This window comes from Trichoderma camerunense, assembly GCF_050948025.1.
Source record: "Trichoderma camerunense strain CBS 138272 chromosome Unknown V8C40scaffold_23, whole genome shotgun sequence".
NCBI lineage: Eukaryota > Fungi > Ascomycota > Sordariomycetes > Hypocreales > Hypocreaceae > Trichoderma > Trichoderma camerunense.
In genome coordinates this window covers 522,986-550,902 of record NW_028145347.1, presented here as the reverse complement: position 1 = coordinate 550,902, position 27,917 = coordinate 522,986, and the positions used below count along the sequence as shown (strand labels likewise).

The 27,917-nt window shown below is 48.7% G+C and overlaps 11 protein-coding genes across 11 annotated transcripts; 5 read left to right on the top strand and 6 right to left on the bottom strand.

Annotated features, from left to right (window-relative positions):
- Window positions 1-2,071: 2,071 nt before the first annotated feature.
- On the bottom strand, window positions 2,072-5,296 carry V8C40DRAFT_257220 (transcription factor domain-containing protein). Its single transcript, XM_083218444.1, has 6 exons — window positions 4,847-5,296; window positions 3,753-4,772; window positions 3,278-3,685; window positions 2,984-3,213; window positions 2,713-2,910; window positions 2,072-2,622 (listed from the first exon to the last, which is right to left on the bottom strand). The coding sequence occupies exons 1-6, from the start codon at window positions 5,020-5,022 to the stop codon at window positions 2,345-2,347; spliced, it is 2,310 nt and encodes a 769-aa protein (XP_083068379.1). The 5' UTR covers window positions 5,023-5,296; the 3' UTR covers window positions 2,072-2,344.
- Window positions 5,297-5,386: 90 nt separating this feature from the next.
- Window positions 5,387-6,071, top strand: V8C40DRAFT_283524 (VOC family protein; the record flags this gene model as incomplete). Its single annotated transcript, XM_083221964.1, has 1 exon — window positions 5,387-6,071. The coding sequence occupies exon 1, from the start codon at window positions 5,487-5,489 to the stop codon at window positions 6,069-6,071; it is 585 nt and encodes a 194-aa protein (XP_083068378.1). The 5' UTR covers window positions 5,387-5,486.
- A 403-nt stretch (window positions 6,072-6,474) lies between these two features.
- Window positions 6,475-7,470, top strand: V8C40DRAFT_283521 (fumarylacetoacetate hydrolase family protein; the record flags this gene model as incomplete). The annotated part of the gene is made up of 1 exon (XM_083221963.1): window positions 6,475-7,470. Exon 1 carries the CDS (start codon window positions 6,538-6,540, stop codon window positions 7,468-7,470), a length of 933 nt encoding a protein of 310 aa, XP_083068377.1. The 5' UTR covers window positions 6,475-6,537.
- A 1,439-nt stretch (window positions 7,471-8,909) lies between these two features.
- V8C40DRAFT_257216 (glycoside hydrolase family 12 protein) lies at window positions 8,910-10,085 on the top strand. The gene is made up of 3 exons (XM_083218443.1): window positions 8,910-9,414; window positions 9,468-9,688; window positions 9,742-10,085. Exons 1-3 carry the CDS (start codon window positions 9,002-9,004, stop codon window positions 9,819-9,821), a joined length of 714 nt encoding a protein of 237 aa, XP_083068376.1. The 5' UTR covers window positions 8,910-9,001; the 3' UTR covers window positions 9,822-10,085.
- Window positions 10,086-10,477: 392 nt separating this feature from the next.
- Window positions 10,478-11,813, bottom strand: V8C40DRAFT_277859 (esterase/lipase family protein; the record flags this gene model as incomplete). Its single annotated transcript, XM_083221001.1, has 4 exons — window positions 10,478-10,768; window positions 10,820-11,104; window positions 11,160-11,454; window positions 11,500-11,813. The coding sequence occupies 4 exons, from the start codon at window positions 11,811-11,813 to the stop codon at window positions 10,478-10,480; spliced, it is 1,185 nt and encodes a 394-aa protein (XP_083068375.1).
- A 90-nt stretch (window positions 11,814-11,903) lies between these two features.
- V8C40DRAFT_122768 (uncharacterized protein) lies at window positions 11,904-12,476 on the bottom strand. The gene is made up of 3 exons (XM_083210953.1): window positions 12,467-12,476; window positions 12,020-12,393; window positions 11,904-11,938 (listed from the first exon to the last, which is right to left on the bottom strand). Exon 2 carries the CDS (start codon window positions 12,254-12,256, stop codon window positions 12,044-12,046), a length of 213 nt encoding a protein of 70 aa, XP_083068374.1. The 5' UTR covers window positions 12,257-12,393; window positions 12,467-12,476; the 3' UTR covers window positions 11,904-11,938; window positions 12,020-12,043.
- Window positions 12,477-13,280: 804 nt separating this feature from the next.
- Window positions 13,281-14,812, top strand: V8C40DRAFT_122724 (uncharacterized protein). Its single transcript, XM_083210952.1, has one exon. The coding sequence runs from the start codon at window positions 13,558-13,560 to the stop codon at window positions 14,779-14,781; it is 1,224 nt and encodes a 407-aa protein (XP_083068373.1). The 5' UTR covers window positions 13,281-13,557; the 3' UTR covers window positions 14,782-14,812.
- A 603-nt stretch (window positions 14,813-15,415) lies between these two features.
- V8C40DRAFT_257203 (translation machinery-associated protein 20) lies at window positions 15,416-16,387 on the bottom strand. The gene is made up of 2 exons (XM_083218442.1): window positions 16,145-16,387; window positions 15,416-16,016 (listed from the first exon to the last, which is right to left on the bottom strand). Exons 1-2 carry the CDS (start codon window positions 16,156-16,158, stop codon window positions 15,425-15,427), a joined length of 606 nt encoding a protein of 201 aa, XP_083068372.1. The 5' UTR covers window positions 16,159-16,387; the 3' UTR covers window positions 15,416-15,424.
- Window positions 16,388-16,438: 51 nt separating this feature from the next.
- Window positions 16,439-17,181, bottom strand: V8C40DRAFT_257202 (uncharacterized protein). The gene is made up of 2 exons (XM_083218441.1): window positions 16,927-17,181; window positions 16,439-16,790 (listed from the first exon to the last, which is right to left on the bottom strand). The coding sequence occupies exons 1-2, from the start codon at window positions 17,032-17,034 to the stop codon at window positions 16,653-16,655; spliced, it is 246 nt and encodes an 81-aa protein (XP_083068371.1). The 5' UTR covers window positions 17,035-17,181; the 3' UTR covers window positions 16,439-16,652.
- Window positions 17,182-19,039: 1,858 nt separating this feature from the next.
- V8C40DRAFT_270543 (uncharacterized protein) lies at window positions 19,040-19,834 on the top strand (the record flags this gene model as incomplete). Its single annotated transcript, XM_083220196.1, has 1 exon — window positions 19,040-19,834. One exon carries the CDS (start codon window positions 19,040-19,042, stop codon window positions 19,832-19,834), a length of 795 nt encoding a protein of 264 aa, XP_083068370.1.
- A 690-nt stretch (window positions 19,835-20,524) lies between these two features.
- Window positions 20,525-24,731, bottom strand: V8C40DRAFT_257194 (salt tolerance down-regulator-domain-containing protein). The gene is made up of 3 exons (XM_083218440.1): window positions 23,827-24,731; window positions 23,513-23,775; window positions 20,525-23,455 (listed from the first exon to the last, which is right to left on the bottom strand). Exons 1-3 carry the CDS (start codon window positions 24,626-24,628, stop codon window positions 21,218-21,220), a joined length of 3,303 nt encoding a protein of 1,100 aa, XP_083068369.1. The 5' UTR covers window positions 24,629-24,731; the 3' UTR covers window positions 20,525-21,217.
- Between the last annotated feature and the right edge of the window lie 3,186 nt (window positions 24,732-27,917).

Sequence of the window (27,917 nt, the reverse complement as noted above, 5' to 3'; positions counted from 1 at the left end):
TAATAATCTACTTATAGTTTATTAGATTATTATAATAATCTAATAATCCGTTCCTGATTAGTAAGTTGGTCTATTGTTTATCCGAAACCGGCTACCCTGTAGGCCTATTGTTGCGACCATAAGAGTCGGGTCGTGATAATATAGCTAAAGTAGTAGATACTCGAGGAATCGGGCAGGCTTAGCTTTGATTGATAAAGGCATTCAATTCTAGTCCAACAATTGTCTGATAATTTGCATCGAGGATTGGCCTTATTTTCTCAGAGAGCGTGCATCTGTGAGGCACTGTTGGATGCGGATGTACGCCAGGTGGATGTACGCCTCTTGTGCAAAGGCTGTAAGATTTAGGTACGGAACTGTAATTTGGCTCCTTGATACAGCGCATAGCCTGTTCCAGTGTCATGAAGCTATAGCCGTCATATCGTAGTGCTTGCGGAATACAAGCTGTGTCCATGCCTTTGACAAGAGCACCCAGTAGAATGGAAGAACATTCGAAAGAACAGTTCCCTTCATCCTTAGATGACTGAAATCTCAATTCATGTAGGCTAGAAATGAATTTGGCGATAAGAGCCAGCCTCTTCCCCTCAAGAGCGCCTAGAGATAGGATTAGCCGTTTTACTGGGGATACACCTTTCACGATGCTTACTTATAACGGCCTTCGGTATTGGCAAACCTAACGAAGGAATGTGGCCCCCGCTCTGATATAAGACGGTCTTTGTCAACAACCGAAAAATGTCAGCTTCTGAGAATATCCACGATATACAGAGCCTAAGTACAAGATTTTTCCCATAAGAAGAAGGAATTGGTTCGGGCAAATTGCTAATCCACGTTTTCGCGAAAAATTCTACCGCTTCGTGGCATTTGTAATAATCGACAAGAACAGACATTTTGGCAAGTATCTCAAGACTAATCGTTAGGGGTACTTTTGTGATCTGGCCATGGATTATGTTCATTAGTATAAGTAGTGTTTTCTGATCCCATTCTTCAGCAGCTACAACAAAAGAATAGCCTTCCGCAGGTGTGGTTTCCTTCCAGTCGTTGGCCATCATTTTTCTAAAGTATTCGGATGCCAGTGTAAGATGTTTTGACGAGAGTTGGAAACGTATTTCCTCTTTGTTATTTTCAACCTGCGGCTCAGATTGACTCTTTTTGGAAGACCTTAGCTCTTGTCTTATCTGCTCGACAAATTCTAGTTGTAGTTGATTACGCGATTTTGTTAGTCGGCGAATCGTAACTGAATCCATTACCGCAAATGGTGCGTCAGGATAGTGTAAGATGAGAAGAGTATCTCCATCTGGATCAATTTGGTGGAGGGTTGGCGTCATCGTGATAGAAAGGTAGAAGATGATATAATATTGTATGATGATGTCTGTATTAGAGAGAAGAATTGTGAAAACAAAGATGCAGGTGGTCTGTGTAGAAGCCGCTATTGAACAGCTATATAGATACATGTACTTAATAATGACTGTATTTATTTATATATTGCGTCGCAAAGGAAGGTAATATTCTCTTCTTTTATACTCCCTTTAAGCCACAAAACCTAGATTCAACTCAGATGCTTTCTTTCAGCTACTTGGTTGCAAGGCCCCTGATAGATATATAAGACGTTTCCGAGACGAAAATTCCAATGCAAGGGTAGATGAGACTACACAAATGTATATGGGGGTAGTCAATGTTCTCAGTCAAAGCCTGTCCTCCAAAAATTGTAACATGAAGCGAGACAATGAACTAATCATTATGAAACTAACTTCTTTCATGACACTGTGGTGATGTAATGAATGAGTAAGGTAAATTGCCTTCCATGGCTGAGTTCAACCTAGGCCTAAAACCCGACTACAAAAGTTAATTGGATACTCTCTGTATATATACTATACATAGACGGAATGGCAATTATTTATATGAAATGTAATAAAGACATGATGATTATTCTTCAATAGAGTGCAAATGCCCCACTTAGAAACCAGAGGCGAAGTGTTATATCCTAATGCAATCCAAGGATGTACTATAGATCAAATACAGAGAATTTAGTTGATAGAGAATAACTCTATAGTCTTATACTAATATAAGGATAATTCGGCTGTCCATTACAGCTTAATTACATCGGCAAATCAATTAAGAAAAACTACTTAAGTCAGAAGTAAGCTCGCTGAAGAATGAATGTCCTGTGTTCCCAAAAAAAAGAAGCAGCAGAGCTAATGAACCGTTTTCCCTGTCTACATATACTTGTCTGGGGCATATTCAACTATATGATCAGATTTCCACAAGAACAAGCAGTAGCAGAGATTTGTAGTTATAGCAGCAGCCGTATACGCCAAAGACTTTACTATACTTATCTCTCATTTACTAACTAAAACAAGCACGGCGGTATAGGGCAGTCTTCCCGTTCCGGGGCAAGATAGGAGAGCCGAACGTCATTTAGAATCGCATCCCAATTCTGCAATGCTGGTGGATCAAGGTACTCTTGTAGCAGATCCCCCATAAAAGTATGACTTTGTCTTCTTAGCTGACTGTGAAGAGTCTCATATTGTAGCGCAGTCTTTCCAGTAGACTCAAACTGATTTGTGGGAGCTTGTTCTGGCACACTTTCCCCATTCTCTCGTTGACTCGCCTCAGGCTGTTGTCTGTCTAAATAATGATACAGGTGGTCAGAAAGTGAAAACACTACTAAGGACTCAAGGATGTAACCTTGAGAATGTAAATATGACCACGACTTACCTCGCTCTGTGGCACGCCTCCTCAGCTCGCGCAAGGCGGTAGCATAATCTTGCACAGGTCCATCGACTAGTTTTGCCATTCGACACAGAGCCTGATCACACTTTGACCAAGCTGACTCCAAGGTATTCGCTTCTAAGCGGGCCACGAGCTCATCTCGAGACTCTGCAAGAGCCAAGACAAGACTACCAGATATAAGATCTTATGGTTCAAATCAGTAATTTACATATTAAAAGAAGGAGATCCCAAAGGGTATCATAAATTCAGGACTCACAAAAGACACAGTACCACCAAGCGCTAGCAGAGCCAGTTGCGACTGCTCGATGTATCACGTCAATCAACCCACAAGCCGCTTTGACACAAGCTACCGCAGAATCGGTCGGATAAGGGTTTGGGAACCGATTTAAGCCAGATGTTATTTCCGATGACGGACCGCTGTTATCCTTGGAAGAGCAGTAGAGACTCAACGCTGGACGATGAAGCAGTAATTTAAGATGTAAGATTCTAGATAATAGTTTTAGTCATTCCGCAGCACATGTCGTGAAAACCAGGTGGAATTTCTTCATACCTTGCATGAAGCACATTAGATTGGCGCACAAATACATCATTTGCTGCCATGCTCGAGCAATATGCGTCCCATTTGAGACTCGGGTGTAGAGATGACTCGAAGGTATCCAATGAGGCTTCAATTTGTAGCATATCCATGAGCTTGGCCCGCATCGTACTGATTGAGACATCACTAGAAACCTTCTGCTCCTCATCTTTCGTCGCATTGTACATGGTGGAGAGAACTTGGCTAAGAACTTGTACTAATTTCAAGCTCTCCACTAGGTACTGATTGCGAGAGACAATACTATCAGGTTGACGACAGTCACACCGAGTAGGAGAAAGGTACTCATCGTCAATTGCTAGAGGTAGCGGAACGTTGTGCTCGACTCCCAACTGAACCGGGCGACCCATAGTCATACTCATGATTCTGAAGTTGTTACAATGTGACATGAAGCCTATGTATTTGTGTGAAAATCACGGGGTAAGTAACTTACAATTCCATTTGGAGACATGCATGCCATGTCCGCCTTCTCATCTCCCTCTCCAGTGAGCTCAAGCCGGCAGACATTTCGTCGTGATGCAAACCGATGGCCACTGACATGCGATACGCCATACCCACCAGATTCCAACACTGGGTCGCCAGTTCCGTACATTGCAAGTATTGTGCCACAAGCAACAGCGTCTGTATGTGGGACAAGCTGCCACTATCGAGCAAGTCGACTTGTAAGAGCGCTCGTGATCGTTCGTAAAACATCGTCGAGCTGGATCTCTTGTCTTGTGGCGGTAAATTAGAGAACTGACACGCCTCGGCTAGCATTGCATTCAATGCGCAATAGAAGACGGTTGTCGGGCAATTGCTGCCTCCGAGTCCAATATCCGGCAGGTCGGACGCTTCCTCCAAGTTATCCCCCGACCAGATCGAGCGATAGAGAGCCATGAAACTGTCAAAGTGTACCCAGGGATGAAATATGTGCGCTTCCTTCCGGTAAACTTCGAGGAGGGCATCTGTCATTCGTCTAGGAGGGAGGCAGAATTGGTCATGGAGCAACCCGGCTGATGCCGGATTCGCCGTAGTGGTAGTAGACGATATGTGGCGGGCTTCTCTAGCTTGCTGCGTCTCAACATGTTGACTGTTTTCCGTCCGCGTTCTATCACGTCTGGCCTGCCGTAAGAGCGAAACGATCGAAGATTGTCCATAGTACTGCTTGTTTACGTTGAGCGAATCATTCACCATTCTCGCCGGCACAGCGGCGCCCATTGCATTGACTGGGCTGGCATCGTGTTGCGAGGGTATAGCTGTAGGCGACGCCTTGAAAGATAATGGGTTCTCTCTATGGCGAGGCAGTGTGTCACTGGTAGAAGCGAGAGGCACTGATGATGATGAAACGCCTTGGCCATCTGTAGCTAGAGCTGTAGAAGGCGTAGAATCTGGTGAACTCCTATGGTAGTCATCGCCTTTCTGCCGGACCTGTTGCTCTAAGTGGTTGATTCGTGCGAGTAGTGACTGAACATATCTGAATGGCAAGGATGTGAGATGATGAAAGGAGGGTGGCTTAGGGTGAATCTTTGTCAATTCCGCCCGACTTACTCTCGTTCGCTCCCTGCTTTCCCATTGTCGCCGAGCAACTGGTAAACACACAGAGATTGTCGGTTTCTCGCCCGACACGTCCCGCAAACAGGCTTCGCCCCATCGCATCGAACTTTACGCTCCCTACAGGTGTCGCAGGCGAGAGCTACGCGTCTTCGCCTGTTGTGTGATATCATCACGTTGGAGCTCAGAGGCCGAGTTCAATTGAGTCCCCGCCCTTCTTCGTATCAGAGCCCGAAACGCGATTCGGGCTGTTCCGACGATACGGGAGGTTACCGGTAGTTGGAACAATAGAAACAAAGAAGAAGAAGAGAAGGCATTGCAATACTACCTACTTACTCCTTTTCGTCGGGCTGTTCCCGGGCTTAACACTTGCATTAGCAGCTTCAAGTAGCGGACTCAGCCAGTGGAGCACGGGAACAACCCGGACCCATACGGCATACACGGACGGCTCGCTCCCGTCAAGTGGCCGAGTCCCGAGTCATCTCGATTTCGGGACTGGATAGCAACCGTCATGACAATGTAGAATCTTCTAATAATGTTATTAACCCTCTTCAGTTAAGCTGGCTAACCAAACTCGTGGCACTCGGCTCCAGAGTAACAGGACACAGCTGTGCTGGGATCTGAGCCAGGGGATAAAATGTCACTACTTTCCCTGAATCCTATAAGTGCCATCCTAGCCTTACTCTTACAACCCGATCCCTTTGGCGATAGTCAGCAATCATCCACCATGGCCAACGGGTCCAGTCCAGTTTCCATGCCGCGCTCTTTTCGTGGCATCAACCATTTGAAGTTGGCATGTTTTTCTGTCCAAAAGACACACGACTTCTACACCAAAGTCTTTCCATTCACTCCTCAACCTCGCTGGGACCACTTCACTCCTGATCACAAATTATTCGCAAAAATGTTCCGTTATGAACCTACTGGGTTGATAGTCGAGGTCCGCTATGAACCAGCCCAAGCAGAGGCGCAAAGAGGGTGGGATCCCGTCACATATGGGGTCGCCACCCGCAAAGATCTCGACGAATGGGCGGCGTGGCTCGACTCAATGAATGTTAAGCGAAGTCCTATTTTCATGGGTATTAAAGCGTGGGTATTGGCTTGCGAAGACCCAGACGGGAAGATAGTACGCCTTTATGTTGAGGATGAGGAGCACGAATGGACTGATAAGCCCGATCAAGATGAATACTGGCTTGGAAATATTCAAGCTGATCCATCAGCATAAACCAGCTTCTTTTGCAAAGCACCTGAGGCACCATTATTAGCTTTTATATTTATTCACAAGTATGTAGCTAAAGAATAAGAGAATTGAAGACTTCACATAGTCGGTGTACGTTAATAGAGATTTTGCCCTTTAGCATGAAGTGTCGCTAGTTGTATTCCCATTACAGAATGGCTCGAGTTAGGCATCGCCCCATTCATATGCAGTGGATTGCGCGAGTGCAAATGATACATCACGTTCAAAGTTCTACGCCACGCGGGAGCTTCCCGACCTTTCGTCTGGAGAAAGCTCCGGCATAGCTGCCCCGTATCTTGCCACGATTGATGTTAAAACCAGCGTAAAGTAAACTTGTCGCATTCCTAGCTGTTGCTTCTTTCTCCCAGTCTCATAATAACGACAGTCGCAGACCACTCAGTGAAGATATAAAAGCCCTCCTAATCATGCAATAATTTCATGCAATAATTTCATCATGGCCTCCAATCCTTTAAACATGTCGAGGTTTACTCTTGCTACACTTTGCATCGAAGACAAGCCTGTCGCAGCCATCGGGGTTGATGACAGTTTCTACTTGCTTTCTGATTCACTTCCTTCGCCCAAGTATACAACGGTCAAAGACATTTTGGGATCATGGCCGGACACTTTACCAATACTGGAAGAATTTGCCCAGAACATTAGAACGGATCAGAATGTGTCGTGTGGAAGCCGAATCAACTTGGGCAATGCCCAGCTCCTCACTCCCATCATGTACCCCAACAAACTGGTCGCAGTTGGTGCAAATTACACTGGCCATCTTAAGGAAATGGGTCTGAGTGCAGAAAAGTGGGCGAGCATGCCGTTCTTCATCAGACCTCCCACTACGAGTCTCGTCGGACCAGGAAGGACTGTCAGAATCCCCAGATCTACGAAGCAATTCGATTGGGAGTGCGAGTTGGCCGTGGTAGTGGGCAAGAAGCTGAGACATGCCAGTCGGGAAGACGCAGCCGAAGGTATCGCTGGCTACAGTATCGGACTGGATCTCTCGTGCAGGGATTTAATTCCAGCTGGCAACGAGTTGCAAATCGATCTCATGCGCGGAAAAGCACAAGACACTATGGCACCCTGCGGGCCTTTCATTGTGCCGGCCAAGTTCCTGCCTGATACAGCCGACTTACGCATCCGACTATCCGTCAACGATAAGCCCATGATGGATGCGTCTACTAGCGAGATGCTGTATAAGTGTGACGAGCAGCTGAGCATCATCAGTAGTTACATGACCCTTGAGCCAGGTGACATTATCTTTACCGGCTCCCCATCTGGGTCAGCCCATGTACATGGGGATTGTTGGTTGAAGCCAGGCGATCGCATTTCGGCGGAAATCGAAGGGATCGGACGGCTTGAGGTGACAATGATTCCGGACGACTAGAGTTGAAGAATATGAGACGCAGTATCGCGAGACGAAGTTTGGGATACAATTCGTATGCTGATTCATTCGGACGAAGGCCTCTTCTTCTAAATTAGGGGTATCAGGAATGCATATACTTGACGCTGATAGGTGGTAAGGGTTATGGTAGCAAATATGAATAGATAGAAACGGCAACTTGCAGTTTTCCGCGGCTCTTGATAAAGGCATTGTGTATTACCGGGTGAATGCTCGGCCGTGATTCTACCGCGCAGCAGCGTAAGCTTATGTCTAATCTTCTATATAGAGTATGGGTTGGAACTTTTAACAACAGAAAATGGTGCAATAGGCCCGTTTAATAGCGATTACAAATTACAATGATACCAAATCAGTTAGCGCCATGAGTACCTTGATGAACGGAACGTGAGTTTACAATCACACTATTGAGCATCTATTTGCCAAAAATGGCAGGCCACACTCATCAATGAGGATTTTACGGAAACAGAAATATATTCTTTACATAACTGACTATTTTAGCCCACCAATAGGTGAAGTCCCTAGTGAGCTAGATACCTAGGTAGTCGATAGGGACCTCGGGACGGATACATTTCCGTTGGCAGAAGATGGGCTATGATGGGTAATTTGCACGAGTTAGTTAAACAGTTGCCGGATTCAATAGCCGCTACTACTTGCTGAGTTAACCTCTTTCTTCTTTTGTAATTGCCCTTGCTTATGGGTGACACCTTTTGTAATACCCTGGTTGAAGCGCCAATGGGTTACATGGATCACACTATGTTGCTGATTTCAGGATGATTATCGAATATCCTCTTTATTAACACTGACTCGCAACTAAGCTTTAAATTTCTCAAAAGCCAAAAAAATAACTGTAACAAGCCAATTTAAAGAGTTCTATTAACTGCCAGACACTTTTAGTTGCTAGATGTAAAGTCGTTTGTATAATACTCAGTAACTCGTGGCTGGCTTACTTCTGTCAAAGCATTTGCAAATAGGCTGATGCTTCGACATCCCTAAGGGAGGTTTGTTTAGCCTAGTCGTCCAACTTCCTAAGAGGTATATTTTTCGAGTCAGCACGCCACGTGCTCTATAGCCCAGCTTTATTTTTGATACACCTCACGTTTTATGTGTATTGAAGAGTGGATCGCTGTCAGTTGTGCCGCCCCTGTTTTCAAATGAAGTGCCAACTTAGCCAGGGGTAACGGCGTCTAATTACGGATTAAGCCGGATCAGAGTGTTACCCTCGGCGTCGGCCGAATGGGCCTTGTCTTAATCTATCCATCAAGTTTAGGAAAGTCCCTGATTGGAAGTGTCTAGACTGTTATTCACCAATTCCACCTGCCATGTTTGTTAGAATTGGGTGATTGAATGGCTATGCAAAGAACTTATACTCGGACCAGTGATGGCTTTAATCTCTCAATGTTTAGGTATAAGAAGTCATCATGCCAGACAAATTAAAGAGTTCATCTTCACGCTCATTCAGCAGGCATTCAATTGCATAGCGTAGACTTCTTTGAATAGCATTCATTTGACAAACACAATGAAGGCCTTTTCATTTTTGGCTGCGTTGCTGCCAGCAGTAGCTGCGCAAACGCTTTGCGACCAGTACTCGACCATCTCGGCCAACGGTTTCACCATCAGTAACAACCTCTGGGGCGAGTCATCTGCAGCTGCTGGAGGATTCGGTTGTATCACAAACGACTGGATTACTGATGCCACGGCGTGGCACGCCGACTGGCGATGGTCTGGCAGCCCCTCCAATGTCAAGTCATTCCCAAACGTGCAAAGAGATATCGGAGCAAAGCAGTTGGTCAGCAGCATCAACAGCATGCCCACCGGTGCCGTATGGAACTATACCGGAAACAACTTGCGCGCTGATGTCGCCTACGACTTGTTCACTGCTTCGGACCCTAACCACCCGACGTACTATGGAGATTTCGAGCTTATGATCTGGTAAGATGGAAAGACAGCCGACTGTGATTCTAGTTACTAATACGACAAAATAGGCTTGGCAGATATGGTGACATCTACCCCATTGGTTCATCCCAGGGCAATGTCAATGTCAACGGCCAAGATTGGAACCTGTACTACGGCTGGAACGGCCAGATGCAAGTCTACAGCTTTGTTGCTTACAACCAGGTTCAGAACTGGAACGGCGATGTCAAGGCATTCTACAACTGGATGGCTACAAACCGAGGATACCCCATTGGCAGCCAGTACCTTCTTAGTAAGTCGATTACTTGCCTTGGCGAAAGAAACAGAATGTTAATTTCTTTATAGGCTACCAGTTCGGAACTGAGCCATTCTCTGGAGATGGCAACACCTTCTGGGTCTACTACTGGAAGGGAGATATCCAGTAAATGATACAGGGGTAAGTCTAATGGACTTATGAGGTTGAGCGGAAGAGCGGCCAATGGCTATTGTGCATATCATCAGTACTATTGTATATAGTTTACTTCTTGTGTATATAGGAAGGTCTTTGACTTGTCACTTATTAAGAAAGCCTCTTTACATGTCTTTGTAAAATTTCTGAGCTTGCTTATAAGACATGTAGTGTTCAGCAAACGTACTTTTGAAGAACGCATGAAAATAATTGTTAAATACCCAATCGCGCTAGATCCAACTGTAGTTTCAAGCAGCAACTACTACATTATATTAAATCTTCGTTATCAATTACCGCATTGGGCAATCTTTTATAAAATGTTCGAATGAGTCGCCTATACCGTTTAATATCAATGCTCAAGAAGTAAATGGAGATACTAGGACTGACATTCATAACAATGAGGTTCGTGGGCATAATGTCCAATCCCGTTGCCTATTGCGGGTTGATATCAGTACTAGTAAGATAATAAGAGGCAGCTGCACTGACATTTATAACAGTGAAGATCAAAAGCAGTATGTCCGATTTCATCGCCTATATAATGTTAATATTTGGGAGGCTGGTGGGGGCACCAATACTAACAGTCGACACAGTGAGGGACGTCAGCCATATGTCCATATTCATCACCTATACTGTTTAATAGAAGTACTCGCGAGATGAAGGGGGGTACTGGTACTGACATTTTTTGCAGTAAAGATCGAAAGTGACGCCTCGCGCTACAAATGCCCGTTTACAAATACCCTCAATTTTTTCTTTTACGATGTCGTAATCAGAGTCGTTAGGTTTAAACTTGACCAGTTCAGAGTGTGTACGAGTCAAGGCACAGATATTCTCAGCACCATCTTCCCAAGGACGACAATGTGTAGCTGAAGACTTAGTGACTAGAAACGCGTCAGGCCCAGTCATTTTCCAGTCACCAAATTGATCCTAATTACACTTAATGAGTTTATCGGACATAATGTATATTAGGAAACTCACTTGCTGTGCCGTTGGTGACTTCAGTGTTTCGTAAAAGCAGAAGACTTCTGATTCACCTTCACCCCCCAAGACTTTATGGAACTCTCGATGTTGTAAAGTAAGTAGTAGCGAGTTATCATGGCTGAGAGACTCTATTAAGGAACGATTTGGCCCGTCTCCAGCCATGGGAATAAGTGAGCTGATGTCCATGCCATGGTGTGGGGTTCCAAAGAAGACCACCCCATATACAGCTCGGATAAGTGTCCGGCTTTCTTTGTTTTCCGATCCCGATAACGATATAAGGGCCTGTTTAAGGGATGAACATTAGGAACGAAAGTTTGGGCGTAAAATAGTAGCTTACTTGCTTGATAATTAATCCCCCAAGACTATGGCCGATAAGAATGATTGGCCGAATTGTTGTAGTATTCATTAAGGTGTGTAGGCTACCATTAAACTTGGTAGCGAAATCTTCGAAATTTTGCATGCTCTTGCTCTCAGCAACAGTCGAGTCATAGCCGTAGATCATGACCCGAGCTATCGGCTTGTCTTCCGAGGTGAGGTCATAAGGGAGAGAGTCGCGCAACCACATATAGCTTCCGCCTTTCTCCTTGAACGAGCCAAAAGCATGGCCTCCAAGGCCTGATAATGCAATAATACTATAAGCGTTAGCTATAGATCGCCCCATTAGCGTACATACTTACTCTATCTTATGATCTTCTGAAGATGGTGTGTAAAGCGTAGTTAATCCATGAAAATCTTTATCTATCGTTAGATATTGTTTGCGGGTAATCTTAGTATTAGGCGTCTTCGGTATTGGAATGGACCAGCTATGGGAATACTGAAGCTGAGAAGGTAAATTCACAAAAGTCGCTGTTGCTACCTGACATATGCCGTTATTCTCATGTGCGAGGGACTCAATCACCGCATCTGTAACAGTTTCTTGATCATTCAGGAAAGATTGCAATCGTTGACAATCCCAGTCGGCCGGCACGCCTCTGACCCTATATGTACTCATATTCTCCGGTGATGCCCTGTTCAAGTCTTAAAATCTCGTCATCAATCATGCAGATCGTTGAAAGACACCGCGATAATCCAGATCTATTGATATAGCAGCTCAGAATATAGCTAAGAAGAATAAAGCTTCAGAGATATTATTAGTTCAATAAATATAAAATATGCTGGCTCCGTTTTTGGCTGGAAAATATTGGACGACTCGCGTACTTTATTCTGACGCGGTTTGCCAAGTCACGTCGCGTTCAAAGTTTCGCTTTTTTTCATGTACCCATGCGGGGTTAGATGGGGGAACACGGGCAGCGATAGGGCTGGATCAACAACGACTGATCCTGCCTTGTCGCTGCCTATAGAAACCAGGATGATGTTTGGTTCAGTTGAACAGTGTACTCTGCATAGCCACGCCACACCACAGAATGCTATGGAAATATGTGGAAAGAATTCCATTATATCAAATCCCAGGCACTTGATTCGATATCAGTTGTAGCGCTCAACGTTCTTTTACTCTTCGTATGTTCGGTGTTGTCCGGTGTATGCTACTACAGGACGTAGGATCAGCTGGATCCATGTTATTGAGGGCGATACTATTGTCTTAAGGTTCATAAGTCATTGTAATGTTGCAGGCATATGTGGAAGAATATATGTAAGAAATACAACATTTTGTGAATAGATATAGCCAATCTATGAATTATTGCTAGGGGGCTGGGAGATGGCATGATGAGGCTGGTGTGATTTGCCGTGCCTTGCTGTTTATCTCTTTTCGAACTGCCATATTTAAGTATTTTTTCTAGCTAAAATAGAGGAAAATAGAGACCCTAAAAGAAAGAGAAAAGAGACGACGCGGCTTGGTTGCTTGGTTGCAGGTAGTGGTTGCAGTGGTGCAGCATGAAAGACGTGACTCAATGATTCGCAGCTAGATTTGCATCCCGGCAAGTGATTCATATTGAAGTTAGCTGATTTTCTCCTAGCTCGGAGCACATCATGGACGGATTTCTGTTCCATTTCTTCATAAAAATCTTCGATTTATGCTTCATTTCTTCATATCACAGATCTTTTTCTTTGATCCCAAAGAAATCATCATCAAATCCAGGGTAAGCGCCAGGTCACTGCGGGGGCATCAGTGTAATAATAATACATGCACGTACCTCTGAGAGCATCAGCTGCTATTGCCCCAATCGTGCTGAGCAACACCAATTTGAGCCTTCCAGCTTCCTTTTCCTAAGGCTGCTTCTTTTACAACAGCGCCCCTGCATTTTCGCTGCCTTAGGCGCACAAGTAGATTTTAATCATTCGCTTGGTCGCTTCTCTTTTTCGCTTCATTCCTTCAAGCTACAATTGCGACGGCCTCCTGCACGCCTGTCGTCATTGTACTGAGTACAGTCATTCAATCCGCTATCGTAACACTGCGAAGGCTCATGTCTTTTGGATAAATACGTCGAACTCATCGTTTCGCGATACTTGCTGGTGAGTCACATCGCAAAATATGTCCTCATTTAGAGACTAGCTGCTGGGATGCTTCATGATATGATTTTAGAGCTATAAAGCCTCTCCTAAGCTCTACTTTGGGCTGTCGTATCACCTACGCTGAAACTGAGGGCCGACTTGCTAACTGCTCAAAGAACAGAATCCCATTCAACACTTTGAACACATTGAAAACATCTAGTGGTTATTACAACAAATCACGCTGGGAAACTGTCCAAGGCTAGAAAATAGTAAAGAAAAAGAGGCGCCGTCGACAGCTTCTCAACATGGGTGGCTCAGCATTTTCATCAGTAGTCAATCCACTATTGACTCCCCGAATGCCGAAAGAAGTTTATGAAGCCATCAAAAGTCAATGCGAAGGGATTCTCCGCACTTTGTACTCTTGTGTGGAGTCTCCTCTTGAGGGCCCGGGTAAAACGGACTTTGGGGATATCGATTTTCTACTCGCCTCGCCGAAACCAGAAGCTTCTAAGGGCGTCTATGCGATTCAGACCATATCCAAAGCCCTCGGAGCAGAAAGATCAATTACTGCAGGAGGCAATGAGCCTGCGGGTAGTCTAGCTATCCCTTGGCCGGCGGATAAAGAAGAGGTCAACAAGGGGTCCGAGAAAAAGTACATCCAAATTGATGTTCGAGTATGCGACACAGAGCATAGGCTACGCTGGATGCTTTTCAAACACGGTCATGGGGATCTGTGGAATCTCCTAGGATCAACAATCAGAGGATACGGTTTGACAGTCGATGACACCGCCTTGTGGCTCAGAGTCCCAGAAATCGAAGAGTCTGACAGGAAGCGAGCCAGAATCTTCCTCTCTTCCGATCCAGCCAAAGTCATGGAGTTTCTTGACATGCCTATGGACGGATACTGGGACAAGCCCTTCTCCCGCGTTGAAGACATGTTTGACTACGCTACTCGTTGTCGGCTGATGTGGGTATCCCCCGTTGCACAAGAGCCCGATGCAAAGAAACTCAAAGCAAACGACCGCCGGCGCATGAACTATCGGCCAGTTTTCAGGAAATGGGTCGACGAATTCCTTCCAGAGTGCCGTCGACTTGGGAAATTCCCTGAGCGCAAATATACCAGGGAGCAAGTCACGGAGGAGGCTTTCTCTGTATTCGGCGTTGAAAAGGACTTTGACACTCGACGCAAGGAGTTTCTCGCCGAGCGGCAAAGGGATTTTATTTGGAATACATCCATAAAGGGTAGTGTCCCGGAGCCTAAATCCACTGACCACCGAGACATTCTTTACAGGTCGTGCCTTGTCAAAGCCCTAAAGAAGATTATCCTCGAAGACGATACGAGTTTCGGTATTGTGCCGGAGAAGAGCCTCAAGAACCCTGACGGCGAGTACAACTTGGAGGACGTTCAGGCTTTTATTGAAAAGCATCAAGAAGATGTAGGAGAGGCAGCCATGGCTCGTCATCATTCCCAGTACGCGGAAACTATAGAAAAGAAGAAGAAGAAGAAAGCAGGAAAATCATCATCCTAGAGTATCTCCCGAGAGAGTTGTGAGTCAGGGTTGAGTTTAAAAGCTGGTTCCATTGTAAATACCTAGCAGCCAGAGGGATCGTTTACAGATCGTAAGTGAACATGTTATCATTTCTATCTTCTCATCCACTGACAAGATTCTGTTCTATGAGGTGTGTGGCGTAGAGAACAATGTCTATCGCTCCATTCATAAGAGCGCGTAAATAGGAACGGGTGTGGAAGGTGTTGTTTCTGGAGCACAAACTTTAGCATGGCTATGAGCTTTGCAGCTTTGAAAAGGTAGAATCTGAGAAAAGGATCTCTGTTGCTACAACTCATTACTAACAATGTTTAGACTGCCGGGATAGACTCTCATTTGCACTATAGTACTTAGCGATTGAGTGGTAATATTTAAACAACTTAGGGACCATTTAAACTGAACGGAGTAGATGTTGATGAACGTGCGAGGGCCTTGCTGTGGCAACATAGAGCTTTCGGCCCATCCACGCGCTTCTTCGACCCTAACTCGGGGATCCGAGATTAGCATAACCAAGAAACAAAGGTAGCAGCAACTGAAATTTATACATGTGCCATCTTATTCTGTACAATCCCAAAAATATATATAAACAAAATCCAATAGAAACACCACGATATCAACCCTCCGTCTACGCATGTAAACACCACAGTCCATCTCCCAAGAAATGCGCATCCTCCACCACGGGCCCCTTACCCTTCGCCTTGACCTCATCCGTACCAGCAACCAAAATGCCCACCGCACACGCCTCCTCCTTGCCCTCCGCCATAATCACCACCGGCTCCCCCTTGGCCAGCTCCCTGCTCCACCGCCCATCCTCCACGATTCCCTGCTCCATCTCCTTGCCCTCCTCCAACGGCTTCGCGCCCTCCACAGGCAGTCTGCCGCCCTTGGACGTCAACCCAGGCGCCATGAGCGTCGCTCCGGAAAGCACGAAGCGAATCGCCCCGCGATCTATGCGGATGCTGGGAAACGCCTGCGGGAAGCGGTGCACGAGCTTGAGGTGCGGCAGCAGGTCGGAGCCGTCCTGCTGGTAGAACAGGGGCACCGAGTCGAGCACGTAGAGCGTGTTGCGGTCGGGCAGCTTCATGCTCTCGAGGGAGCCCTTCTTGGGCATGATTTCGTCGATGTAGGGCGTCAGGAGGGGGTAGGTTGCGAGGAGGGAGTTGCGGAGGGAGCGCTGGACGGAGGATTTGAGCTTTTGCTTGGGAGCGACGGGGAGGCTGTTCGAGACCGATAGTTAGCTGAAGGATGCTTCTTATTGCTGCTTTCCTCGTCGATTTGCTGTCTTGCTTTTGGTTTTTTTTGCTTGCTTGGAGGGGGAGGGGAGAAGGGGAATATATCGACGCACTCTTTTTTGAACATTTTGGCGGATGACTGGAGGAGTATACGGAAGTGTAAAAAGAATTGATATATAGATTATAAAGACGGAATTGCCTAGAACCAAGGCGCGTCGAAAGGGAGGGAAAATCGCTGCGTTTCTCGCTGTGACGATGATGTACGGAAAGCGAATCGCAGCTTCAAGACAAGGCAAAGCCAAGGTGCAGGTTTATCGGAGCAGCCCCGCCATCGATAAGCCAGGGAGAAATGGCGGGGCAAAAACAGCCATGGCCAAAACATGCAATCAGGCGGGGGCAAGCATCAATGATGGAACGCTGCTTGCCTTTGCTTTTGCTTAAATGAAGCAATAGAATAAGATACAAAAAATTGACTGATTCATAGCCGTAATTTTACTTCAATAATAATGAAATAGCATAGTTTATTCTTCTGTATTATTAGGCATCTCGTCGGTCGCATGTGCACAACCTTTTCGACTCCTCATAGCTCATAGCAGCTACGCACTAACATACAGCTCCTTTCTACCCATGAACAACATGCGACACCGTTCCATCCTCATTCAAATGCACATTCAGTCTATCCGGCCTGAAATCCTTAGTGACCATGGACCCCGGCTTGATAATCCGGTGAGACTCTGGCAAGTCCTTTTTGCAAAACATCTGTCCTACATGTTAGCCAACTTGCTTTCGCCTCCCCCGCTCTAATTGATACAAAAGTGGCATGATCATGATGACTATGGGATAAAAGCAAGGACTTGGGGCATAGGAAATACAGAAGAAAAGAAATGATGCGTACCGTCTCATTGGATTCATTCTCCGAAAAGGTCTTTCCGACGAGCTTGTTGGCCCAGACCTGGGTCTTGTCGTCGGAATTGCTCATGATGCCGGGCACGACGAGAGGCATGATGGATTGAATTGATTGCGTGGCACAGAAAACGTAGTTGATGAATGGAACTTTTGCTTGTGATGGTAGCCTGCTGTTTTGATTAGCGTCACGTTGGCTGTAAAAGAGGCAAGGGATTAAGCTTACACAATGATCTTTGCGTTGTCAAAAAAAGAAAATGGTATATGAAGAAAGGAGAGAAAAAAGAAGGAAGAAAAAAAGGTTGTATTTAGACTCTTATAACGACGTTACTTTCCTTCCTCTTCCGGCCAAAAAGCATGGAAGCTGTACGCATAGCGTCCCCGAGGCCTCGCAAACGATGACGTCGTCGCAACATCGCTATCCTCATAGGGGTCTCAGATTCATAAAAACCACACAGGTCCACGTACGTAATGCATCCTCGCTACGTAATGCACTCAAAAAACTCTGCTTATCAAATCAAAAAAGCCCCCTTTCGCCGTTTTCTCAAATCTCAAGACAAAAAGGGTCATCAACAAGGCAGGATTAGTACATACCTTGACGGTTAATATCGCTTGCTTTTTCAGCGTTGCAGGTAATTTGCTAGCGGTAGGTGGCCTTTTTAGCTGGGCGAGCCACACTCACGCAGCGCAGATGCTTGGTCTCCGCTGAATTGCTGCAGCTCTGCCCATTCATTCCACTTGGTTGGGCTTTCTTACAGATTGAGCAATGCCGATTATTCATACAGGCAGGGGAAGTACCGACATATTAACTGACACCTTGCCTTGAACCCAGCATTTCGCCATCACGTCCGTAGCTGGGCCCATTGGATAGCGCTCGGTGTTGCCAGTTTGAAAGCTTGAATGCTAAATACCACATCTATTTTACTGTAGCGTATACATGTGTCTTTCCTGTAGAATCCGATGCGAATGCCATCTGTTATAAGTACAGCAATGGGGCAAATATCCTGCGCAAAATGTAGAGTGCAAAATGGCCAGACAAGGATTGACGCGCATTAGTGACAAACGAAAGGGTGGTTTATTATTAGCGAGCCACAGGTAGCGCTGATTCAGATGGAGTCAGGAGGATGCACCGCTTTAGATTGATACGGCACCCGCAAGATGCCTCACTGCTAAAAAAGCACCAAAAAGAGGAAAATAGAAAAAGAAGCAGGAATATTAGAGGGAGAAAAAATATTTAAAGGAACATTAAAAGTGTGAGAAAGAGGTGTTAAAAAAAGGGTATAAATCTTTCATCCACCGCCATCCAAAGACAATCTCCGTCTCGTATCATCAGAGTGAGTGATTTGAGGTCGATGCCTCACATGTGCCCGGCACTATGCTAACCCACCATGTCGCTAAAAATGGAACAAGCAATCGTAGATTCAGCTCCAAGCTCCCCGTCGATAGGAAATTGAGGCCAGTCCCGAACCTAGAGCACCAAGCTTGTCCTATCCTGTAGTATGGAATCAAGCCTCTTCTGGCCCTCCAAAGTCACCCGCCCAGGGCGATCATGTGTGAATTGAATTGTCATTGCGGCTGTGGCTCGAACTTGGACCTGCACAGCCTTGATGGCGGCGCCGTGTAAGCGTCTCATCAGCGGCTTTGCTGTTCCCCTAACGAGTTCTGGCACGCACAGATTGGGGCCAAATCTGCCCCCCCTTGTTTTTTTTTGTTTGGAACGCTCCAACCCAGCCCCAGTCAGACCCAAGGCTGACTATAGACCCCTAACTGAAAGGGGACAAGTGCCGCTCCCGTCAAACCAAGTCCTCTCGACTCCTTTTTCATGTTAGCAGAACCGCTTCTTTTTCTATTTTGCTCCAGCACTACCACCTCTTCCACCTTGTTTCATCCCTCATCTCTCCTTCTCAGCGAGCCTGCTGCTTGTCACCTCATTGTTGGAATACCTTCCTTTTCCTTTTCCTCGGGCCTTTCGTTCTTCGCCGCGACGAGACCCACCATCCCGCTGTATTTTGCACATCGTATTAGCTGCGGCTCACAACTCAATCCCCCCCTCCCCTCTCTCCGAAGTAGCATAGCAACCGGGTTGCCCTCCAGTCTCTCTCACAATGAAGTTCTTCTCTGCTGCTGCCCTCGCCCTCAGCGGCAGTGCCCTCGCCCTGGAAGCAGGATGCTTCAGCAAGCACAGCCAACAGCTCGCCGGATACTCTGAGTGCGGCCAGCACGTCTCACTCGAGTACTGCCTGTCAACCCTGGGCTACGCCGAAACCGATAGCGACCTCGAGGCCTGTTATACCAACGCCGGATGCTCCATCGACGAGGCCGCCTCCGAGGCCAAATATGCCCTGAGACGATGCGACGAGCTCGATAACTTGGGAGACCTGAAGAAGCGATACCGCGGCGTCCTTGGCAGCCCCCTCGAGACGCACCACGCCCGAGCAGCCCAGCCCGCACCGCTCCCAACCCACTGGGTCCGCGACGGCACCCTCCAGTGCATGGCCACATCCACCGTCAAGACATCCTCCTGCGATATCTCCACCGATAAGGGTGTCCTGCGAACACTTACATGTGTCCCCACCGAGGTGGCCAAGGCCAACTGTGCCCCTGGCCTCATGTGCTCTCTCGACTCTCTGGGTCAGACCGTCTGCATGAAGAAGAAGAACAACCTCGACGTCGGCGGCATCATCATCGCCATCATCTTCGGCACCGCCATTGTCGTCGCCATCACCTTCCTGACCTTTGCCTGCTGCCGAGAGAGCCGCCACCAGAAGCAGCTCGAGGCCCGCGCCGAGGCCACTGCCCTCGCCCGAGCCCAGACCAAAAAGGCCCGCGCCGCCGAGACGCGAGCTCCTCTGATGCGCCAGGAGGGCCCTGACCCCTTCGCCGACCAGGCCCGGTCTTAGAGAGCCAGAAGAGGTCGAGGTCGTGGCGCTGGCCCAGCACCAAGCAGGCTTGAGGTGGTCAGAGAACAGGAAAACAGCCACGATGTTTTTTTGTGACACGGCATAAAGGGAGGTAAATCGGATCAGCACTTTTTGATGTCTTGCTTTTTCATATTTTGTTTTTCGGCGCATCATGTTGCTCTTCGAGCCGTGGGTACAGGGACAAAGACTGGGGAGTGTGGCATAACGTTACAGTACCTTATTAGTATCAAGGAACAAGGTCAAGGGAGGGTGGGCAGCGACTTTGCCGGCTTCTTCTTCAGTCGGGAAGATAGCAAGGCACGCATCATCAAAAAAAGATTTCGTTAGAGATTGAGGCGAGCCTCGGGTAGGAAATGGAGGGATTTGATGTTATTTAAAGAAGCAGCATTGATTTAGATAAGGTACTTGAATTGGAACGGACATTTTGTGACTTATAGATGTTGCAACAGCTCACGTGTTTTGCCTTGAATACACAAGAAGAAGAAGCATGTACATGGCATCGTTGCACCTTCCGGGATGGAAATGGTCTGGGCTGTTCCAGTTTAATACAAGTGCCGCTATCAGTTCGAACGACATGGATATAAATCATACAATACTGGATGCTCTCACAATGGCATTAATAACCTGGACATACGCATCCAGCATCTCACCAAGAAAGAGAGAAATAAATGCATCATGACTTGACAAATGTTATGATTGAATACACTATTCCGGGGGGTATTTATGTCGACACGCTTTCGCACCTAGTTGCTACTCTCGAGTCTCCCCTCCCAATAATAAACCCACACACGTCTAAAATCACACAAGAACACGCGCAAGCGCCATGCTGATTTGATACTTTGATAGTAGCCTATCTCATAGCTTGTCGTCACGTCTAGTAACGACATAATGTTGGTCCTCTTTCGTATCTTCCCCTGCCTTCAAAAATAAAAAAGCTCAAATGCTGCATCTCATCCAGCATCAAGGGCCCAAAGATCTTCTCCCATTCTTGCGGGGGTTGTAAAAGCCGACCCAGGTATCCACTTTACTGCTTTCATCCGTAGCATTCCCATGATAGCTGCTGTATGTAATGTTTTCGCTGATACCCTTTTTGTGCGTTCCTCTCATGGTATTGGCACTCTGAATGTTCTGCCATGGAGAAGCATCGTCTCTGTGCGTGTGTGTATTTAGCGAGTCGATAAAGGGGTAATTTGCCGATGCCGATGCCTGCGCAGTATCCGTGGTATTCATGCCCATCGCAATGCGAAGTGCCTGAGACTCAGCCGTAGCAGATGACGGGGTCACACCGATCCGTTCCAATAGGTTCATCCGCCTAGAAGGGCTCTCTTCAGTTCCCGTGTGCTGCATCTTTTCGAGATCTGCCTAAATCCCGCGCAAAGAGGCATGGCCTACCAAAGGACTGCCAATCTCACCGGGAGCTCCGACTGCCCGAAAGTGAGGATTTAGCCCTTCGTCCGTGTCAGGAACCCATCGTATCTTCTTGAGCCCCACAGCATCTTGCTTCACATCAAAGGAACCCCCACCGTTTGACAGACTGCCGACAGTATCACAAAGGTTTAACAGGTCTTGTTCCGAGATGCTGGGGTCACCAGACACCAAGCTGACATGTCCCTTGATGTCTGCCAGATCAACGTAACCATCCTTGTCGGCATTGGCCGAATTTGTCAACTCTTTGCACGCCTGTGAGAGTAGTAGGCGCACTGTTACGTGGCGAGGCTGGGCGCGAATGGATCCCAATCCGCTAGGAGATCCAACATGGAATCCTGGTGGGCCGCTTGGAGGACCCCAGCCTGGATTGCCAAACGTCGGTAGAGCAAATGGCTGCTGGGCCGTAGCGAGAGGGAAAGGCTGCGGAGGGCTGTTGATAGGACCCCAAGGGTTGTGGCCCATTGGAAATCCAGAGTCAATAAAAGGGCCTGCAGCAAAGCCGCCTCGAGGTCCTAATGGTTGATGACGCATGCCGCCAACACCAGCATCTGCACCCAATGGCTCATCGTCCTCAACAAGAACACGGCTTCCGAGATGCTGCGTATCCTCCTCCTTGTCACGCGAATATCCATGACTGACGCTGCCAGGACGGCCTATCGGTGCTGGTCGTCCGATCGGCTGTCCAGGAGTACCGGGGGCGCTCTCGAATCCAACAGAACCTTGGCGTCCGTGTGTCATGACAGGACCGTCTCTGGTAGGCATGGGATAGCCTTGGTTCATGGTATAGTCACCAGTTGGCTGTGAGAACCCGGGAGGAGGCATTGTGACGGGTGGATAGCCGCGAACCGCAGAGCTGTTGATACCAGGCGGCGGAATCATCATATTATGACCGGGACTCGGTCGAAACCCTACCGGGAAAATGGGATCGTGACCCGGCCGGTTGGAGAAACCTGGCGGGGGTGGAGGCCCATGGGGACCCAGCCCTGGAGGAGGCTGCATATTCATCATGGGTAGCTGGAACGGGGCAGATGGGCTTGGGCCCTTGGGCAGTGGCAGCCCAGGTGGTGTACCTGACATTGTAGCTGGCTGTATCGTGACTGGAGTGCCTGCGCTAATTCTCCTCTCGGGCCCAGTCGAACTAGGGCTGGTATACACCGGCGTGACAGAATGTGGTGATGCGCTCTGGCTAGGTACGGATGCTGTCTGCGAGTCAGATGAGCTTGCCGGCCCGGTCCCGTGTTGCTGAGACGTCGTCCTCGGCCGTATGGGAGTTGGCGCTTTGGGAATTGCCGGAGTTGCTACGGGAATCTTTGGCGAAATGAAGCTTGCTGGATTAGGAGGATGTTGAGGCAAGACTGCGGGCAAGATAACAGGAGTCTGCGCCGTCTGGGGAGGCTGCTGTTGCTGTTGCTGATTTCCACGCTTGGCGGGTTGTGAGGGTTGAGTTTGAGCTACCTGAACAGAGGAAACCTTTGGCGCAGCCTTTTCTTCCTTGGCTCGTTGCAGCTGTTCTTCTCTGGCAGCCTCTGCGGCCTCTCGAGACTCCTTTTGGGATTTTGCAGCAGCTCTAGCCTCCTTATCTCGCTTGTCGCGTTCCTGTTTGTCCTTACGCTCCTGAGCCTCTCGCTCTTTCTGCTCTCGGGCTTCCCGTTCTTTGGTGCGTTGCTCGTCCTTGAGCTTCTTTTCTCGCTCCTTGGCCTCGCGCGCTTTTCGTTCCACTTCGGCTTGCTTCTCTTTCTGCTCGTGGATCCGCCGCAGTCGTTCAGCCTCCTTCTTTAGCCGCGCGTCCTCTTCGGCCTTCTTTTGGGCTTCCTTCTGCTTGCGTTTCTCTTCGGCTTTCTGTTTCTGCTCAGCAATCTTCTTCCTCTCGGCTTCGATCCGGGCAGTTTCCTCGGCGGCCTTCTCGGCTTCTTTTCGAGCCTTTTCGTCTGCAAGCGCTTGCTTTCTTTGGGCCGCCTTGTCCTTCTTCTTTTGAGCATTCTTTGCTTTTTTCGCCTTCTGCTCGTCCACCGCTCGGCTTTCCTCCTCCAGCTCTTCTAGTAGCTTTTCTTGACGCTCCTTGGCCACTTTCTCTTTGTACGCGGATAGTACTCGTTGTTCGAACATGCGGGCGGCGAATATCTGGAACATGCGTCGGCCTTCTTCCATTCGCTGCTCTTCTGTCATTGGGTCCTGGCAACAGCACTCAGTATGGAACTTGGACGGCATCACAGATGGGTTGTAGTATACCTCTTCATCCTCATACTCCTCGTCTTGACTATCGTCGTAGTCCTCTTCCTCCTCCTCTTCTTCGTCCTCGTAGTCTTCGTCTTCAGGAGGAGGATGGTTGTGAGGAGCGGAGTATGAGCCGTTAGGATGACCGTAGCCGCGAGCGAAGTGCTCTCGCGCGTCCTCTTCTCGGGCCATTCGACGTTCCGCAAGCTGCTCCATCATTTCGATGAAGCGTCTGCCGTCGTTTTTGAGTAGGTCATCCGCCACGGTGAGAATGCCGCCTAAGTCCATGTTACCATATCTGTGCAGAAGTGAATCAAGAAGTTGCGTACCCTTGACTTGGAGACTGTTACCAAACGTCAAGAAATCAGCTACGTCTCGGTCAGGAGAGCCGTGAAATTCCTCGGGAGGTTCGTCGTCGCTATACTCGTCGTCCTCCGCTTCGTCTTCACTGTATGCTTCCTCTAACTCTTCGTCATCGTCGCCCACGTGCTCCACTATTCGACCGCGAGCTGGGGGAGGCCGGGGGTATCCTCCGGGCAAACCTCGCGTTGGACGCATCGAAAAGTCTCGGGGAGGAGGGGGTAGCATCGGGGGGCCCTCTCCTTGATTTGCAAACTGCTCGAGCTCGAGATAGTATGCATCATACAGACCTTCCAGTTCCTCCTCGATGGCGGTGCGCTTTCTCCCGCAGACGGTACAGCTACAGGTATGCTTCTGCTGCTCCTTCATCTTCTTTAGTACGGCGTCCTTTTCCACCTTGACCAAGGATTTCCGGTCATCCTCGCCCAGGCCAAGCCAGAACTCCTTGATACGCTCGCGCTCCTCGTGATTGCTAGTACTCCATATCTTATCCCTAGACATTCCAGAGCCACGCGGCGCCGGAGCCGCTGGCGCCAAGTCGTCCCCGTGATAACGATGGTTGTGAGTATGGTGGTTATGACGATGCTGTGCCAGATCCATCTCCTCGGCGAGGGCACCGGGACCGGTCTTTTTCTTCTTTTTCTTGTTCTTTTTATTAGCTTTAGGATCTATGAGGTGGCCATTCGTCGTCGGCATAGGCTCCGCGTCGTCAGCTAGATCATAAACGTCATCATCCTCATCACTTGCGACAAGCTCATAGTCCGCGGGCATCGGCTTGTCGGAGCTGAGAGCGGGGCTGGGATGGCCATTGGCAGCCTGCGCAGCCGCCTTGGCCGCAGCCTTTTGCCGCCGCTTCTGCTTCTTGCGATTTACCGTGGGCGCCGACGTGTCGAGGCCTGTCGAGTCCGCGGGCGGCGGGGCCTTGTTGGATTTGGCGATGGTGGGCGTCGAGGGCCGGGACGAGTCTGACGGGCTGGCCTTGGGAACGGTGATGAACTTGGAGCCGTCCTTGTTAGTGTATTTGGCAGTGTTTCGAGGCGATGCCGGCGCGAGGGGGGCCGGTTTCTGGTGATGGGCCGGCATCGTGAATCTACGGAAGCAAGGCAGTTGAGAGCATCAAGTCTCGGGACTGGGGGCCCAGGGCGGCTCAAAACGACGCAGCCTGCAGCAGGAAGAAAACAAGCAAGTCAGTCGTCGGGTTACTGGGACACAGCAGCAGCAGGAAGGGCGTGCGGACGGTCAAGGACAAGGCCAGCTGCGGGTGGCAAAGCACGGCGTTCGAGGTCGATGGCGATGGCTGGGTTTGCTGGTGGAGGTTGCCGGCGACTCAAAATGAGGCACTCACAATCCGCAAAGCCAATTCAGGGTTAGGTCAGCAATGACGCCAGTGGGGGTTTCGAAGAGCCCCGGCCGAGAGCCTGAGCCTGTGAGATGCGGCGCGTCGTGAGGCTCGCGTCGATTGCGTGGGGAAGGCGATTGGGAGAGTCGTGGGCGATGCTTTGGAGGGCCAGAAATCGATGGAAGTCACCGTGTGGTGTAGTTACATAGCGGCATGTACTTCTGTTATGCAAGAATAGACGTCCCTGTTGAGGCTGGCGAAAACCGGGGCTGAAAGCCGTCTATCAGATTTCGCGCTGGATTTGAAAAGGCGACCCTGTGCAACGGCACGTGATGCCCTTTTAACACCCAGATCCGCAGCCGAAATCTGGCTTTGTGCCTGAGGCGCTGGGGTTGGCGGGCCTACCTGCTACCAAAGCCCAAAGCACAGAGCCAACAGGCGCTGTGTGTGCTGTAGGGGTCCTTCCAGGTGCTTCCAGCAGGCGTGGACCCTTATGGCCTGCAAAGTACATGTACCTGTACACCACCGCAAGGGCATGGGCACTCGGTGCTGTGCATCGTACGCAGCGTGGCCTATGTCACTGGCGTGTGCCTGTACCCCGTGATTGACATCGGTACCGCTGCTGCCCTGCTTCGTTTCGAGCAATGGTGGGCGCACATCACCGCATTCATCACATCACAAAGATTACTACTACCTGGTACATCCAAACATGTCAAGTACATACAAAGGGGCATTGGCGCTTTCCCTGCCTTGTTGTCGTACTTCGTACGTGCCTGAGCTCAAACACACCCTGACGACTTACATAAAGCAGCAGAACTTAGTCGTTGTTTGGCAGTGACGTCTACTTAGAGCGTTTGATTAGGTCACTATTTCCTATTTTTAGCGGATGAGCTCTCCCTGGGTTCGGGTTCAGGTTCAGCGCTGGGTCATAGTAACCCCTCGCCTGAAGCTGTGGTGCAAGGGCAAGCAAGGGTGAAGCGGTGGTAGTCCTACGGTACAGAGTACATGGTCCTGTGATAGTCCTGCGATCAGCACGTAGCCATGCAAGGAGCAGCGGATTTGTTGGGCATCAAGGTCGTACAGATAGTTACCAGCTCGCCTCATTCGGTGTGGCTGCATCTGTGCCTGCCTGCTATGTATTGACATCCATGTAATACCACGTTGCCATTTGCTCGCGAGGCTGTTGCCATGGTCTGATGCCAGAGAGCGGCGGATGATGGCTATTTCGCTACGGCTTTCACAAGGCTCTCTGAGGCATAGATCGTCATAGCTGATACACATGGAGTCTGCGTCATAGGTAATGCCACACTGATCACTACCTGGTAGATGACAGATGGATGTTACCTTGATCCGGCGTCCAATACGTCTCTACTTAAGTAGTTGCTACGATAAAGATTACTCAGATCAATGCAGCCCTTTGATATCAAGCGGGTACACAATTTGGACAAAGCAAGGGGTCTTCTGTACAAAGGCAGTTAGATTGTTTACACTTACCTACCACGACGGCAGCAATGCATCTCGGGACGCAACTTGGCTATCGATATGAATTGGATGGCCGTTTTCCGCATTGAGAAGAGACCCTCGTGCTCTACGTCAAGTTACGTAGCCTACCGCTTTGGGACAGGACCCTCTAGAAACGCCTCGAATGCCATTCGGTGAAGCACAGTGGCTGTTCACTCTCCTGACCTGTTAGACACGGACGCATGTCTCCAAGCAGCTGATGCATTGCAGGCAGCAGGCAGGCCAGGGGAGGCTCTTGCAGCATCTCCAGACTTGCTACACTTACACTTTATCCAATGCTTCACAATGGCCTCTATTTCTGCCTTGCCGCCCGTCTGCTGGCAGCTGAAAATAAGCCCATCTGCACCAAGTGCACGAAGTTTGTCTGGCGCTCATGCAAGGTAAGAATCCTGCAGAGGGCTGAACCCCACCATTGTCCATCATGGCCTACACTAGCAATCACGGTAACCTGCTTAGGTAGTTACTCGTCGTAGGGCAGTGTTGACATGAGCATGAGCAGCCCGCAAAGTGCCTGATGCAAGCCATGAATTAACAGGGTAGACTATTGACATTGGCGGCTCGTTATTCGCCAGAATGCCCCGAGAAGCTTCTTTTCCCGCAAAGCTTGCGCTCATTTCAGCCCTAGCTGGCCCTGTAGTTGAATCCTTCCTTGGTGCTTTGTCGGGCATCAAACGCGATAGCCCCCAGATTACAGTAGGCCACTCTCGTCTTTGTCCCCGGACTGATATCATAACATAGCATTGGACCTGCCATCAACCCGAAGTCCCTGCATGAAAGACGGCAGAAAACGAGACGCGTTGCAATGCACCATGGCGTTCTCGTACAGAGCATCCAGCCGTGCGCCCAATAGACTTGCAAGGAGAGGCTTTGTTTGCTTTCTTAGCGCCTTCGCTCTCATGCGTGATGTTACACCATGGCTTTGAAGGCGGTCGCTCATTCGCCCGAGACTCAGCCTCGCTTGGAAGCGGGACGATCGGTAGTATTCCGCCGACCGAGCGAAGATCAGGACGACTCCGAGGAGAGGCGCAGACAAGAGAAAACAAGAGATTGACAAGAGATAGACTGACAGATCGCATAGACAGACGGGCGGCCAGAGGCAAGTAGTTGCAGGCTTACATACATGTACATCGCAATAATTCCCTTTATTGAACTCGACACTAACACTAACCCTCTCTAATACTCTCAATGCCACTATTTTTT

Excerpts from the sequence above, each read along its gene's own strand:
- V8C40DRAFT_257194 (XM_083218440.1), bottom strand. The coding sequence starts at position 24,628 with ATGCCCGCGGACTATGAGCTTGTCGCAAGTGATGAGGATGATGACGTT. Across the intron at positions 23,776-23,826 it reads TAACAGTCTCCAAGTCAAGG|GCGGCATTCTCACCGTGGCG; the intron begins GTACGCAACTTC and ends ACATGGACTTAG. Across the intron at positions 23,456-23,512 it reads AGGAGTATGAGGATGAAGAG|GACCCAATGACAGAAGAGCA; the intron begins GTATACTACAAC and ends TGCTGTTGCCAG.
- V8C40DRAFT_122768 (XM_083210953.1), bottom strand. The coding sequence starts at position 12,256 with ATGGAATTCTTTCCACATATTTCCATAGCATTCTGTGGTGTGGCGTGG.
- V8C40DRAFT_257202 (XM_083218441.1), bottom strand. The coding sequence starts at position 17,034 with ATGCCTCTCGTCGTGCCCGGCATCATGAGCAATTCCGACGACAAGACC. Across the intron at positions 16,791-16,926 it reads AGAATGAATCCAATGAGACG|ATGTTTTGCAAAAAGGACTT; the intron begins GTACGCATCATT and ends CATGTAGGACAG.
- V8C40DRAFT_122724 (XM_083210952.1), top strand. The coding sequence starts at position 13,558 with ATGGGTGGCTCAGCATTTTCATCAGTAGTCAATCCACTATTGACTCCC.
- V8C40DRAFT_257216 (XM_083218443.1), top strand. The coding sequence starts at position 9,002 with ATGAAGGCCTTTTCATTTTTGGCTGCGTTGCTGCCAGCAGTAGCTGCG. Across the intron at positions 9,415-9,467 it reads GATTTCGAGCTTATGATCTG|GCTTGGCAGATATGGTGACA; the intron begins GTAAGATGGAAA and ends ACGACAAAATAG. Across the intron at positions 9,689-9,741 it reads TGGCAGCCAGTACCTTCTTA|GCTACCAGTTCGGAACTGAG; the intron begins GTAAGTCGATTA and ends ATTTCTTTATAG.
- V8C40DRAFT_257220 (XM_083218444.1), bottom strand. The coding sequence starts at position 5,022 with ATGATATCACACAACAGGCGAAGACGCGTAGCTCTCGCCTGCGACACC. Across the intron at positions 3,214-3,277 it reads TCTAATGTGCTTCATGCAAG|AATCTTACATCTTAAATTAC; the intron begins GTATGAAGAAAT and ends ACTATTATCTAG. Across the intron at positions 2,911-2,983 it reads TTGGTGGTACTGTGTCTTTT|ATCTTATATCTGGTAGTCTT; the intron begins GTGAGTCCTGAA and ends TTGAACCATAAG.